General features: G+C 32.9%; 1 protein-coding gene across 12 annotated transcripts in view; it reads left to right on the forward strand.

The window, feature by feature from the left end:
• LOC118926497 (chromodomain-helicase-DNA-binding protein 9) overlaps window positions 1–15,204 on the forward strand; it is a 293,397-nt gene that overhangs the window by 173,015 nt on the left and 105,178 nt on the right. For all 12 annotated transcript variants that reach the window (XM_057493237.1, XM_057493239.1, XM_057493238.1 and 9 more), the window contains 5 exons: window positions 4,712–4,833; window positions 8,004–8,247; window positions 12,140–12,316; window positions 13,639–13,782; window positions 13,898–14,153. In XM_057493237.1, the coding sequence (XP_057349220.1) occupies window positions 4,712–4,833; window positions 8,004–8,247; window positions 12,140–12,316; window positions 13,639–13,782; window positions 13,898–14,153 (943 nt within the window). The remainder of the gene's footprint in view (window positions 1–4,711; window positions 4,834–8,003; window positions 8,248–12,139; window positions 12,317–13,638; window positions 13,783–13,897; window positions 14,154–15,204) is intronic.

Below are 15,204 nucleotides of genomic sequence, written 5' to 3' on the forward strand. Positions count from 1 at the left end.
GGTAATTTTATTTCTCTACCTATGCAGCAGTCTTCACAAAGTTTATGTCTTAGCTATGCAGAATAAATTCATAATAGAGCTTTTTTATTACTGAAGAAGAAAAAATGTATTTGAATAAATGTAACTAATTTTTTTTTTTCACAGTGTTAGACCTCTAGATTTCTTTTGAAAGAAACACTTTATACCATGAATGTCAAAAGTAGTACAGAGATGTATGGCAGATTTAAAATATGTGAAATAAAATCTGGTATACATCATTCTTTTTAGTCAGCTGCCTCTGCACTGGTCCCTGGGATGCACTCAGGTCAGTCCACCTGAGCTCTTCAAGGACTGTTTCTCAGTTTGATAAAGCCTGTGGGGTCTTGCAGACACAACCCTGTTGACTTTCAAAGCTAGATATTTTGGGGGCTCATCTCTCAGGTGCAGGTCTTAAAAGGTAGGGTGCCAGATTTAGGGTTTAAACCCTTTGTTCCTCAGGGAGAGGCTCAGAGTTGTGAGTTCCCTTCAGAGTATAGATTGCTGCACTGGGGGTTAGGTTTATGGCAAGATTGTGTTTCCGCCTCTTAACTGGTTCATTGTAGGTTTTTTCTTACTCACCTGATGTGTAGGAGTTGCTTAACTAGGTTTTGGGTTGCTTTCAGAGGAAATTGTTGCATATGTAGCTATAGATGCAGTGTGTCTATGGAACAAGAGGAGTTCAGGGTCCTCCTGTGTCATCATCTTGAACCAGACCCAGTCATATCATCTTTTTTTAAAGTTAGGTTTATTGAGTTTGAAGTGACATATAATAACTATATATATTTAAAGTGTGCAGTTTGGTAGACTTTGACAAATGAAACAATCATCATAATCAAGATAATATCCATCACTCCCATGTTTTCTCGTGCCTCTTTGTAGTCACTCTCTCCCAAATCTTGCTTCTTTCACCCCTGGGCAACTACCAATATTTATGTCACTAACCATTATTTTTAATTTTTTATAGTTTTATATAGCTAGTATATGCTCTTTTTTGTTTTGTTTCTTTCATGCAGCATAATTATTGTGTGATTCATGTCATGCGTGTCTCAATACTTGTTTGTTTTTATTACTGAGTAGTATTCTGTTGTAATGTAGATTTGTTTATCTGTTCACCTGTTGATGGATATGTATTATTATTGGCTATTAGAAATAAAACTGCTCTGAATGTTAGTATGTAAGTCTTTGTTTAGACATGTGCTTTCATTTCTCTTGAGTAAATATTTGAGTAAAATGTCTGGGTCGTATGGTAGGTATATGTTTAACTTTTTAAGAAACTGCCAAGCTTTTTTCTAGTTGGTCATATCATATTACATGTAAGAGTTATAGTTACTTCATGTGCTTTTTATGGTCAGTCTTTTTAATCTTAGCAATTATGATAGGTGTATAATGGTATGACATTGTGGTTTAAATTTGCATTTCCTTACGACAGTGAGCATCTTTTCATGTGCCTAATTGCCGTTAGTATATTTCTTTTAATAAAATTCCTATTCAGATATTTTGCCTGTTTTTCATTGGCTTGTTTTCTTACTAATTTTTGTTGTTTTCTTAATACTGAGCTTAAGAATTATTTTTATATTCTAGATACAGTCCTTTATCAGGTATGGTTTACAATGTTTTCTTGAAGTCTGTGGCTGACCATTTCAGTATCTTACAATAGAGCACAAGTCTTTCAAAGAGCGGAAGTTCGTAATTTTTTTTATTGAAGTATCACTGATATACAACGTTACATTGGTTTCACCTTTGTAACACAGTGGTTCAACAGTTACCCATATTATTAAATCCTGGCCCCCACTAGTGCAGTTACTGTCAACATAGGAAGATGTTACAGCATCATTGATTGTATTCTCCATGCTGTACCTACCATCCGTGTGACCAACTTATAATATGATTGAGAATATATGTGCCCTTTTATACCCTCCCTGCCCCAATCTCTCCCTCAGGGTAACTACCAGCTACCTCTCAGTGTCTGTGAGCCTGCTGCTATTTTGTTCATTTTGCTTTTTGTTTTGTTCTGTTTTTATATTCCACAAATAAGTGAAATTATATGGTATTTGTCTTTATCCACCTGGCTTATTCACTTAGCATAACACCCTCTAGGTCCATCCATGTTGTTGCAAACGGCAGAATTTTTTTTTTTAATGGCTGAATAATAATACATTGTATATATGTACCACATCTTCTTTATCCATTCATCTATTAATGAACACTTAGGTTGCTTTCATAACTTGGCTATTGTAAATAATATGGCCATAAATGTAGGAGTGCATATATCTTTTCTAATCAGGGATTTTGTTTTCTTCAGGTAAATTCCTAGAAGTGGCATTACTGGATCAAATGGTATTTCTGTTTTTAGTTTTTTGATGAACCTCCATACAGCTTTCCACAGCAGTGGCACCAATTTACATTCCCACCAACAGTGCAGAGGGGTTCCCTTTTCTCCACATCCTCATCAACACTTACTATTGTCTTTTGGATAGTGGCCATTCTAACTGGTGTGAGGTGATACCTCATTGTGGTTTTGATTTGCATTTCCCTGATGATTAGCGCAGTGAAGCATCTTTTCATGTGTCTGTTGGCCATCTGTGTTTCTTCTTCGGAGAAATGTTTGTTAGGTTGTCTGCCCGTTTTTTAATTGGGTTGTTTTTCTGGTGTTGAGATGTATGAGTTCTTTATATATTTTGTATGTTAACACCTTGTCATATAAATCATTTACAGATATATTCTCCCATACTGTAGGTTGCCTTTTTGTTCTGCCAATGGTAGAATGTTCTTAATTTTAAGATGGTAGAAAATTCCTTATCCATTGATCAGTTTATATATTTTTTTTTATGGATTATACTTTTGCTGTTGTATCTAACAAATCTTTGCATAACTCAAGTTCACAAAGATTTTTTTCCTGTAGTTTGTAGTTTTAGGTAGCATTTAGGTCTGTGATCCATTTTTTTTTAAGTGAAGTATAGTTAACATACAATATTTCAGGTGTTTAATACAGTGATTCAGCATTTATATGTATCACAAAATGGTCAGCACAATAAATGTAGTTACCATCTGTCACCATATAAAGTTATTACAATGTTATTGACTATATTCCCTATGCTGTACTTTTCATCCCAGTGACTTATTCTATAACTGGAAGTTATACCACTTCCAGTTAAAGTTATACCACTTTATCCCCTTCATCTCTTTAGCCTGTCCTCCCACCCCTCCTCCCCTCTGGGAACCTCCAGTTTGTTCCCTGTATTTATGAGTCTATTTCTGTTTAGTTTGTTCATTTATTCTGTTTTTTAGATTCCATATGGCCCATTTTGAGTTGATTTTTGTATATAGTACAATATGTCAGAGTTTTAATATTTTGTATATAATACAGTGAATCAAAGTTTCCTTTTTGCTCATGAATGTCCATTTCTAGCACCATTTTTTGAAAACAAAACTATCTTCACTGAAAGCTTTCCATCTTCATCAAAAATCAGTTGACTTAATACACATAGGTATATACTTTTGAACCCTCTACTCAGTTCCACTGATCTGTTTGTTATCTTTACATCAGTTCTGCATAATTTGATTCTGTAACTTCTACAAATATAAAACCTCCAACTTTATTCTCCTTCTTAAAGTTGTCTGGGTTTTTTGTTGTCCTTTGTATTTCCATATGGTTTTATAATCAGCATATCATTTCTATAAAAACACTGATGGGTTTTGGTTGGGTTATGTTGAATCTGTTCAATATGGGAATTATTAATAGCTGAGCAATGTTGAGTCTTTTGGTCCATAAACACGATGTATTTTCCATTTATTTAGGTCTTTAATTTTTCTCAGCAGTGTTTTGTAGCTTTAAATACACTTGTCTTACATAGACTTTGTTAGTATGTTCTTAAATATTTTGTATTTTGGATGCTCTAAGATGGTATTTTTAAAAAATTACTTATGATTATTTCTATAATATTAAATAATTTTTCTGTATATTGATCTTACGTGACCTTGCTAATATCATGTCTATTAGTTTCTGTTTTATAGATTCTACAGGATTTTCTACTTAGACAAATGATGTCTTCTATGAATAAGATAATTTTAATTCTTCCTTTCCAATCTTAATGTAGACATCTTTGCCTTTACCTGATCTTAAGGAGAAAGTTGTCAGTCTTTAATCATAAAGATGACATTATCTTTGGCTTTTTCATAAATGCTCCTTATCAGGTTGAAGAAGTTCCCCTCTATTCAAAATTGAATTTTTTTTAGGATTGGATATTGGATTTTCCAAATCCCTTTTCTGCATTTATTGAGATTATCTTTTTTTTTTTTTTTTTTTGGTCTGTTGATCAACATTGATTAATTTTCAAATTTAAGTCACCTTCCATTCCTGGGGAAAATCTCACTTGGTCGTGACACTTGTGAGATTCCATTTCTGAAAGTTTTGTTACTGAATTTTTGCTTCTCTCTTCAAGAGAGATACTGGTGTTTACCTTTAGTTTCCTTTTTCTTGTTCTGTCTTTGATTTTGATGTAATGTTAAAGAATGAGTTGGGACATATGCCTTCCTCTTCAGTTTTCTGGAAGAGTGTTTACAGAACTAATTTCATCTTTCACTGTTTGTAAAGTTTAATCATAATGCCATATAATTTTTAGGCTTCCATGATTATTGTATGGAAGATTAAAAGATATAAAATATATCATTCATTCTTTGTTTATCCACAAAGGACCGTCCTCCCTCTAATATTTGGAAAAAAATAGATCAATCCAGGGATTATAAAAATGACAATCAACTCAGGGAATATCAGCTGGAAGGACTCAACTGGCTCTTGTTCAATTGGTACAATAGGTATGTAGTATATCTGAACAGAAAAAAATTCAGTGTGGTAATTTTTTCATATATGCCAAAATATGTTAAGTAAAATGGGTACTGATGTTGCTGTATTATTGTTGTCATGGAGTTCATTATTAAAAGTGAGGTTACCCCAGGAAGGTAAGTAAATTAAAATTTAGCATTTTTGAATAGTTGCTTCTTTTAAATGTATGCCAGCCAGAACAGACAAAAGTTGGTATGTTGAATAATAATTTGAAATAAATTTCTTAACATCATAAAACATCTGCTCTGCTACAAAATGCTTTTCTACTTATCAACTTATTCTACTGTCTCCCAATAATTGAATCCAGTTAATAAGGTGTAAACAATTATATCTTAGGTCTATTATTTAATATGTCTTCAAAGGAGCAGATTATCAGCATTTGATAAGGAACAGAATACAAAATATAGGAAACTGGTAATGAATTACTCCTTTCATTAATTATTTATTTACCAAGTTCAAAATGCTTTATGGGATATTATCTCACTTTTTTTATTGAGATGAAAAGATAATTGCAAAAGAAGTAAAAAATGGTACCATGATTGAGAAAGTATAGTAATGTATATAAAAGAGCAAATAAAGGCACTGTTAGTAGTAATAATAGCAAAATATGATGACACTTACTCAAAATAATTTTTTTGTTTTTACTTCTCATGTGATTCTTCCAAGTTGTTACACCTAGGTGGTGGGTCATGAGATACGTCATACAGAATTAGGGGGACCTGTTATTTCCCACAGTGCTCTTTGCCCTACCTTATATTTTGTAAATATTAATCATCATTTTTCCCTAATGAACCTTCCAGATAAAATGGTTAACAAAATACTTCTTTACTTATCTTCACTCAAAAATACTCCTTCCCATTTCCTACATTGTTTGTTTGAAACCTTCAGCTCTTTCCTTAAGCCCTTTATTACAACCCTACCCCCTCACTCTCTGTATGTGATGCTTCATAGAGAAGCCTAGGACTTGCCCTCACACCACCTACAAATATATCTCCATCCTTAATTACATTCTTACCTCTCTCTTCATGTACCAGAAGTTAAAGGTCCCTCCCCAGGACCAAGACTAATGCTCCCACCTCAATCTTAGCAGGCATCTCATCTAGACTTCTCAGAACCTCACTTCAATCAGTTATCGTTCTCTCTTATATTTTTAATCCATCTCAAAGACTAGTACCACCCCTTCAGTCTGTGAACAGATTTGGGTTTAACCCAGCTATAAAAAGAAAAAAGAAAAGCATAAACCCTCTTTTGGCTGTTTTTCCTTCTAGCTGCCTTGAGCCCTCTTTGTAACTTCCTAGGCAAATTTCTAGGAAGAGTAGCCTACACAAGCTCTTCCCATTTCCTCATCTCCAAACCTCTTTAAAACTGTTGTTTGGATTTTGATTTTGTATCATCTCTGAAATTCTTAATTTTCCAGTCCACAGGATATTTTTCAGCCCTAATTTGCTGCCTTTGCCGTATTGGATAAGTAGTTGATACTTTTTCTTCTGTCTTTAACCTTTTCCCCTATTCTCACCCCCAAGAGCTTTCACAATATGACTGTCTCCTAGCTGTCAGTACCTTGGTGACTTTTCTTTCTGTGGTCTTTGCTGGTTTTCTCCCTTTGCCTACCCTTTCAATGTTGTTTCTTCTTGCCCAAAGATCATCTTTTGCATTCTCTTAATATTCCATGTTTGTTCTCCTGAAACCATATTCTACACCCTCTGTGCTTTTACTTAGTTATCAATAACATTCTAATGATCTCATACTTCTCTAAGGCCTTGACCTCCAAACCCATATTTGTCTTTTGCTACTGTAATGTCTTACCTCAAAAGTTTTTTAAAAACAAAAGATTTAAAATTAACCTTATGATTTCCTACTTTATCCATACCAAACTTGTTCTTCCTCCATATTTTGCATTTCAGTTAAGAATAACAGTTCATGTATTCACCCAAACTGCAATCTGGCTATCATCCGATACCCAGTGTACCTGGTTGTGACTAGGTCCAGATCATTTTGACATAATTAACTTTGAAGTCAGTTCTCTCCTTAGTACCTCTTCCCTTAGTCCAAGCATCCACCCATTACTTCATGCATTATTGCAGTACTTTCCAATTAGTGTCTCAACATTTAGTCACCTTACCTGATACTCATAATAGCACCAGAATAAACTTCAAAATAAAACCTAATCCAATCAGGTTTCTTTAGAACTTTTCAATGAATCCCATTACATAACAGAATGATGCCTTAACCTTCTTTCTTTAAGACCCCTGCTTATCTTAGTAATATTCCCTCTCCTTTTACCCTTCCCTCTAAACCATCTCAAACAACTTGTGGTCTTCCAGTTTATCATATACTTTACAGTTCTCCCTTGCTTGTGCCATCTGTCAAAATCTACTCCTTACTGGCATAGTCTCTGAAGAGGTCATGTCTTCTCACTCTTTGTTTTTTCCACTGGAGTTGAACTTGTACTCCTCTAAGCTTCCATAATGAACTTAATACTTATGATTCTAAATTGTCCATATATGATAATCATCTGTGGAGCTCTTAAAAAAAATTATACCTGTTCTTATCCTACTCCATACACATTAAATCAGAATGTGTAGGGGAGGATCCTAGGTATCTGTGTTTCTTTCAAGCTTTGTAGGCTCTTCTCATGCGCAGCCAGAGTTGAAAACCATTGCTTTATTTCTGCTTCTGTGATAGCACATTGCATGACTACTTATTTATTTATTTGCATATCTGCTTCTCTAATAGATACAAGCCCCTGGAAGGCAGAAAACATGTTCTATTTCTTTTGTATCCCATATTCTCATACTGTCCCTGAGATAGAAGGGATTTAATAAATGCTTTCTGACTAAGTAATATATTTAGTTTGCCTTGCTCTTGCCATTTCACTCTTTTAAAAAATCAAACATCTAATGGGTGGTATCTTTATTTTGAAGTTACAAAAATCTGTAGTTTTCTCTTTGCAGGATTATAATAAAGTTAGAATTTTATATGTATAATTATATGCCTAGTCTCCACTTCAGCAAATCGTACATTTTTTATAAATGCATGTATTTTAACATGATCTTTAAAATTTTTTATATATTTATCTCTAAAATATGTAGTATACAGTAAAACCCAATGTATACATGGATAATATATTTGTTTATTTCAGACGAAACTGCATTTTAGCAGATGAAATGGGTCTTGGCAAAACCATTCAATCAATTACATTCCTCTACGAAATCCTTCTGACTGGTATAAAAGGACCTTTTCTGATTATTGCTCCACTCTCTACTATTGCAAACTGGGAGAGAGAATTTCGTACGTGGACTGATATTAATGTTGTGGTTTATCATGGGAGCCTGATAAGCAGACAGATGATACAGCAATATGAGATGTACTTCAGGGACTCACAGGTGTGTTACTGAAGGTTTGGTTTGTTGTTTGAAAGGTTGGGTTTGAAAAAGCTAAACATCACATATCAGTTACTTTCAAATTTAGGATAGATTCTAATTGCCTACTTAGATAGATCTTATTCAGCCTCTTTCTTCATCATATTTATTTTACAATAAATTTTAGTACCTGAAGAGAACAAAGAAAAAAAGTAGTCAGGTTTCTGTTCTAATTCACTATAAAGATATGTGCTGATTTATACAAATGTACAAATTTTATTATATCCTTAATTTTTCAACTAGAATAATTGTTTTACTACTAATAATTAATTTTTACAATAATAATAAAGATGTTTCTTTGATCATCCTTCAAATTTTTTTCCTCCATTTAAAAAACTTAAATCTTGAGTGAACACAATGGGCTTAAATGCCTGTTGAGGTGAAACCATATGTTCTCCATCATGTTCAATGGATTTTGATTTTAGCTTTGGTTTGTTTGGTATAATATATAAGCATACCTCTCTTTTTCTCTTTTGGATTAGTTACTCCAGTACTCTTGTGATGTGTTGGTTTTCTTCTCCCCTATATCCTAGAGGCACATTTTCTATTTTACTTTGGCTGCTAACTCTTTAGGAAGGATTTCCTATATTTCTTCTAAATACAAAGATAATAAAACTAAGAGATGACATCGTAATAAAAAATTTTCTAGTGGAAAGTTAAGGCTAGAAAACATGAGGTGCCAAATTGCAGTTTTAAGTGGTAATATGACTTTTTAGATGAAATAAAAATCATTAAAAAGACAACTCACACAAAATTGTACTTCTAACTGGTAAGGATTATCACCTGGCACTCTACCTCAATGGCATTTTAATATTTCATTTTTCTTCATTAATTCTTCTGTTTTATAAGGATGCTTATAACATATGACCAGTTCCTGTCCCCGAGATGTAATATAGGTTAAAGTAAGGTAATGTGCATAGTCTTCTACTTTTGACTCCCAATTATAATTAATTTTCTGCCTATTTGAGACTGAGAATGGATGAATTAATTGATTTTGTTCCTTTAACCTCTTATGGTTAAAACGTTTACTTTGAAATCAAGTATTTATGTAATCCTTTCATTATTCCTCACTTACATTGAAAACTGTCACCTATGCACCTTTCAAGCCTATGACATCTCAGGTTATAGTTTTATTTCTTTCCATAGTGTTTTATTATTCTTAATCATACATTTGTATCATGAAAGTGACTTAGTTCAATCTCTTTTTTACAAAAGATACAGTTTAAAATTGGGGTTTAAGAGATGTTTAACATGGTTACAATTTTAGTGTGTATTTCATGAGTTTGATGTAAATTTGATAGCCAAAATCCTGAAAGATTATTGCTGTTCTGTAAACTGAATGGCATATATTAAATATTTTAATTATATGATAAATGTTACACATTCTAGAAAATATTGTCTGAAGGGTTTAAAATTTGAAAAGATAAAGATGCAACATCTAAAAATGAGATAAACAGATCTGTATTTTAAAAATAGAAATAACTTTCAGAGTTAACTCAAGTATATTTTAATATAAGGTAATTAAATATTTGCCTTATACTTTTTACAAGTTACTAAATAGGTTGAAATCATGGTAGTTAAAATTATGCTAAAATTTTCTGAATTGCCCTGAAAAAAGTATAAGGTAGTAACACTAATAACCACAACATTTATTGTATATTTACCATGTGCCAGTATTATGCAAAACATTTTAGATACAGTATGTCACTTAATCTTTGTAATGCCATATTTGTAAATAGGTAATGTTATTCCCATTTACAAATGCAGAAACTGGGGTATAAACATTTGTACACATAAAGAAGTTGTACAGTTTTCTGCAAAACTAGGATTAATAAACTGAGGTCAATTAGACTCAAAAGCCTTTGTTCTTAAACACTTTGATATCAGTTTGACTGAATGTGTCATATCCCAGGTTTTTAGAGCTGCACAAGTACCAAAGACTTATGCTTTATATCTTAATAATATTCTGCCGGATCTGTTGTTCTGCTTAATGGCCAATGTATGCAATCTACATGAAATTAATCTAAAATCAATCTAGTTAAAATAGTAATTAAAATACAGAACACATGATCTTTCTTAATCCTTCATTCCTTCTAATCTCAGTAGTTTATAGTTTTAACTGTTTATAGTTTCCCATTTAAACATTCTCTTCACTTGGATTCTAGGACTTTGTACAGTCTATATCACTACCTATTCCTTCTGAAGCACCCTTTACTGGTTTCTTCTCATCTTCCATGTATCTAAACTTGGGGGCAACTCTGGGCTCAGCCTGCAGACTCTTTTATATCCCTACTTAGTTCATCAGAGATTTCATTCATTCACGTAACTTCAGTACCATTTATACTGATGGAAACTCCCAAATCTAAATCACCAGCTCTAAATTCTTTCCTAAATTCCAGAGTCATATCTGAATGCTAAGTACTAAACTTGGCTATCTAATCGATATCTCAAACATATGTCCAAAACCAAAATCCTCAGTTTCCTCATTGTAGTAAATAGCAATACTAACTTATAGTTGTTTGAGCTAAAAATTTTAGAGTCAAACTTGAATCCTCTCTATCTCACTTCACACCTCTCCATTAGCAAGTCCCGTTGGCTCTGCCTTCAAAATGGATCCAGAACTGAGCACTTCTCATAACTTCCAATAATCTCTTAAATTGGATTACTGTGACAGCCTCTTAACTAATCTCTATGATCTGTCCTTAGCTCTTTCAGACTATTTATACTACAGTAGTCAAAGGGGCCTCTTTTAAAATATATGTTAAATTTTGACATCTCTTTCCTCAAAACCCTCCAATAGCTCCTTGCTCAAAGAAAGAGCCAAAGTCCTCACCATATTTTCAAGCCCCTTTACAGTCTCATCCCCTCCATGTTCACTGGATTTCAAACAGTGGCTTTATTGCTATTATTTGAGTACTGCCAAAGATAACCTCTCATTATTAGGGCCTTCACACGTGCTGCTTCTGCCAAGACTGCTTTCTCCTTTAGATCTCTAAATATTAACATGGCTTTCTCCCTCATCTTCAGGACTTTGCTGAATGTCACTTCTCAAGAATGGTCTCCCCAGGCACTCTACATAAAATTGCAGTGGTCACCTCTGACTCTATACTTCCTGTTCCACCTCCCAGTTTCTTTGATTCCATAACCTTTATCACTTTTTAACTTACTTTTTTTTTTTTAGGTATCAGTGATACACACTCTCTCATGCCACCATCTTGAATCCATCTCTCAACTACTTTTTTTTTTGAAGTTTTTTTATTTTTGTTTTTCTTAAGGGCTATGTCGTGCATTTGAATTACAGGAATATAGGTTCTACTTATATAATTATTTTTGTCTATTTTGTTGGCTGCTGTATCCCCAATAACTAGAACAGGGTCTGACACATAGACACTCAATAAATATTTGCTGAACAAATGACTTGGATGACAAACTTTAATGTTAACTACCTATTTGCCATTACATATGTGGACTCAAGGATATAAGTAATCAACATTAATACTGAAATTTCATTAGCCAGATTTTGCAATGGCCAATTCTTTCTTTACCTAAGTTATTACAACTATGAAAATTTTTAAAATATTTTATCAAGGAATACTAATTTGGATACAATTATAAATTAAATATATTGGGACAGTTTTTAACATTCTTGACAATACTGCAGTCTAATATTTTTAGTGCTAAAACTCATTTAAAGGAAGTGTCTGTGCATATATAAGAGTTTTGGTGGAAAATGTTTTATAGCAAAATGTATTTTTACATTTGATACATTAGATATATTTTTATGCTGTTTGGCAGGAATTAAAAATTGTGATCAAGATATTATAGCATTTAATTGTATTTGATAATAAATTTATAGGGTCGTATCATACGAGGAGCTTACAGATTCCAAGCCATCATCACCACTTTTGAAATGATTCTTGGAGGCTGTGGAGAGCTTAATGCAATTGAATGGCGATGTGTGATTATTGATGAAGCACACAGATTAAAAAACAAAAATTGTAAACTCCTAGAGGGTCTGAAACTCATGACTCTAGTAAGTCCTTTATTATTATTATGACTTAATTTGGTTTTCTATCTACAAAAGGTCAGATAGAGAGCTAATGCTAAGAACATACTCCTTTTTACATTTTAGAGTACAGATTTTTTAGTGTGTTTCTATCTGTGATAATTGAAATTCATTTTTTTTTAGTTTGTAAGGAAAAAAACTAATTTGTTTATATGACTTAAAAGTGTTTAACTCTTTCCTCTAAAAAGACCTTATAGAATTAAAAAACAAACTCTATATACTGTTGAAACAAAGTAAGACCGTAAGTTTTAAGCCTAATTAATAAAAAGTTCTTTCACCAAAGTTAGTAATATTCAGATCATTTATGATAGAGAGATAAAGTTCCTACACAGTTCTACACACTCAGCATATGTTGGTTATAATTAATAAGTTGGATTTTTTAAGCCATTTTTAAAATATTTTTAGTGTGTTTGCTTTGTTCAAGTTAGTCTTTTATGTGTATTCTTTTAACATTTTGATTTAATTAAGATTATATAATTAGTGTGTGAAAACTTGAACAAATAACAAATATACAGAACTACATAGAGTGAAACATTAATACTCTCTCTTTTGTTTCCTCTCCATCCGTGCCCATCCCTGGTTCTACTCCTTACTCCAGTATTTAGAGATGGCTGTATATATTTCTAGACCATTTACTAGCATATACATAAATATGCAGATATAGATACATATACAAATATTTAGCTTAAGAATTTGAAGGTATTGTCAAATAGTAACCAATTTGTATACTATAATTAAAAATATTTTAAGATTATTTCCTTCTGTTACTATTACATTTAATTTGTAATGGAATTCTGGTTTAGAACATATTCCAATCAGCTCTTCACTTTTTTTTGGATGGTAGCCTTAATGGTTTGAGAATTTGTCCTTGTATGAAAAGTCAGATGATGATCAGCCAAATTATAAAGAATGAGCCCTGTTTTGTATACAAAATTACCATATAAGGAATGGTTGAGTATGAAAGAAGCAAATATCCTTGATGTTCTTAAAATATCTAGTTTAAAGACATCTAAAATATACTTCTTAGTTACTTAGAACTTTTCTTTTAAAAGCCTAAATAGGTAAAAATAGCATGCAAAGTAAAGTTTTACAGAATAACAAAGAGTTTTTCAAAAAGTGATTGAGAAAGTAAATTAAAGAAGATTGGTGGGTAAAGATGAATTTTGAGATGATGAAAATTATGGTTAGAAAAATACTTGCTTTTCAAACGTTGAACATTTTATAACATATCAGCTTTCATATCATTTTAGTACTGTGGTATTGACATGAATTATTCTTGCTTCATGTAGGAACACAAGGTGCTTTTGACTGGCACACCTCTCCAAAATACAGTTGAAGAATTATTCAGTCTTCTTCACTTTCTAGAACCCTTAAGGTTTCCTTCTGAGTCAATATTTATGCAAGAATTTGGGGATCTGAAAACAGAGGAACAGGTATCCTATTAGTTTTCATAAATAAATACATCAAATCCCTTATCATAGTAATTATGTGCATGTATATGTGATTGAATGTACATGTGTTATATCTTTTTCATCATTTTTTATGCAGGTACAGAATCTTCAGGCTATCCTGAAACCAATGATGCTGAGACGATTGAAAGAAGATGTAGAAAAGAAGTTGGCACCAAAGGAAGAAACCATCATTGAAGTGGAACTTACTAACATTCAGAAGAAATACTACCGAGCTATTTTGGAAAAGAACTTTTCATTTTTATCCAAAGGAGCAGGGCAGACTAATGTCCCTAACTTGGTCAATACTATGATGGAGCTCAGAAAGTGCTGTAATCATCCATATCTTATCAAAGGTAGCTAAGAAGGATTGCAAACAAATACTTCTTTCAGCAAATGCTCATGAATTTAAAATACTACAGCTGTAGTAGCTCTTACATGGAAAGACAGTGATGCTATAACTCCATTCAGGTGTTCTGGGGGATTATATGTGCTTCAGAATCAGGCAGTGTGAACTACTTCAGTTCAGTATCCATGTTAGTGTGCAGGTTACAGGAGCAGTAGTGTGCCCAGTCTAACTTGGACTGGAATACTTCCTCCAGTTTACTCCTCATGGACAAAGACATCAAAGCCCATCTTCAGACTTCTGGATTTATCTTTTTTTCCCCTCATTTCTTTCCAGTCCAGGTACTCCAGTTAGTGTATCTCAGTTTTTGTGCTATGATGTTGTTACTTTTTAAGATCTTCTCAGGTTCTCATCTAATGTTCTCTCTATACAGTATTTGGGTCTTTTCAGTTATCCTGGAAATAATACTTTTATCCAGGTCACTTCTTAGCCCAGTAGTTAACTTACAATCCTGCAACTTTTTTTTTTATTAAAGTATCATTGATACACAATCTTATGTTGGTTTCAAATATACAACACAGTAGTTCACAGTTACACACATTATTAAATCCTCACCCCCTCTAGCGTGGTCACTCTCAACATAGTAAAATGTTACAGAATCATTAACTGTATTCTCCATGCTATACTACTATACCCATGACCAACCTATATTGTGATTGTGAATTATTGTACCCCTTCCACCAGCACCCACCATAACCCCTCCCCCTTGGTAACTATTAGTCCCTTGGATTCTGAGTCTACTGCTGTTTTATTCCTTCTGTTTTGCTTTGTTGTTATACACCACAAGTAAGTGAAATCATTGGTATTTGCCTTTCCCCACCCTTATTTCACTGAGCATAATACGTACTAGATCCATCCATGTTGTTGCAAATGGTAGGAGTTGTTTTCTTTTTATGGCTGAATAATATTCAATTGTGTATATGTACCACGTCTTCTTTATCCATTCATCTATTGATGGATACTTAGGTTGCTTCCATATCTTTGCTGTTACAAATAGGGCA

This window comes from Manis pentadactyla, chromosome 15 (assembly GCF_030020395.1).
Source record: "Manis pentadactyla isolate mManPen7 chromosome 15, mManPen7.hap1, whole genome shotgun sequence".
NCBI lineage: Eukaryota > Metazoa > Chordata > Mammalia > Pholidota > Manidae > Manis > Manis pentadactyla.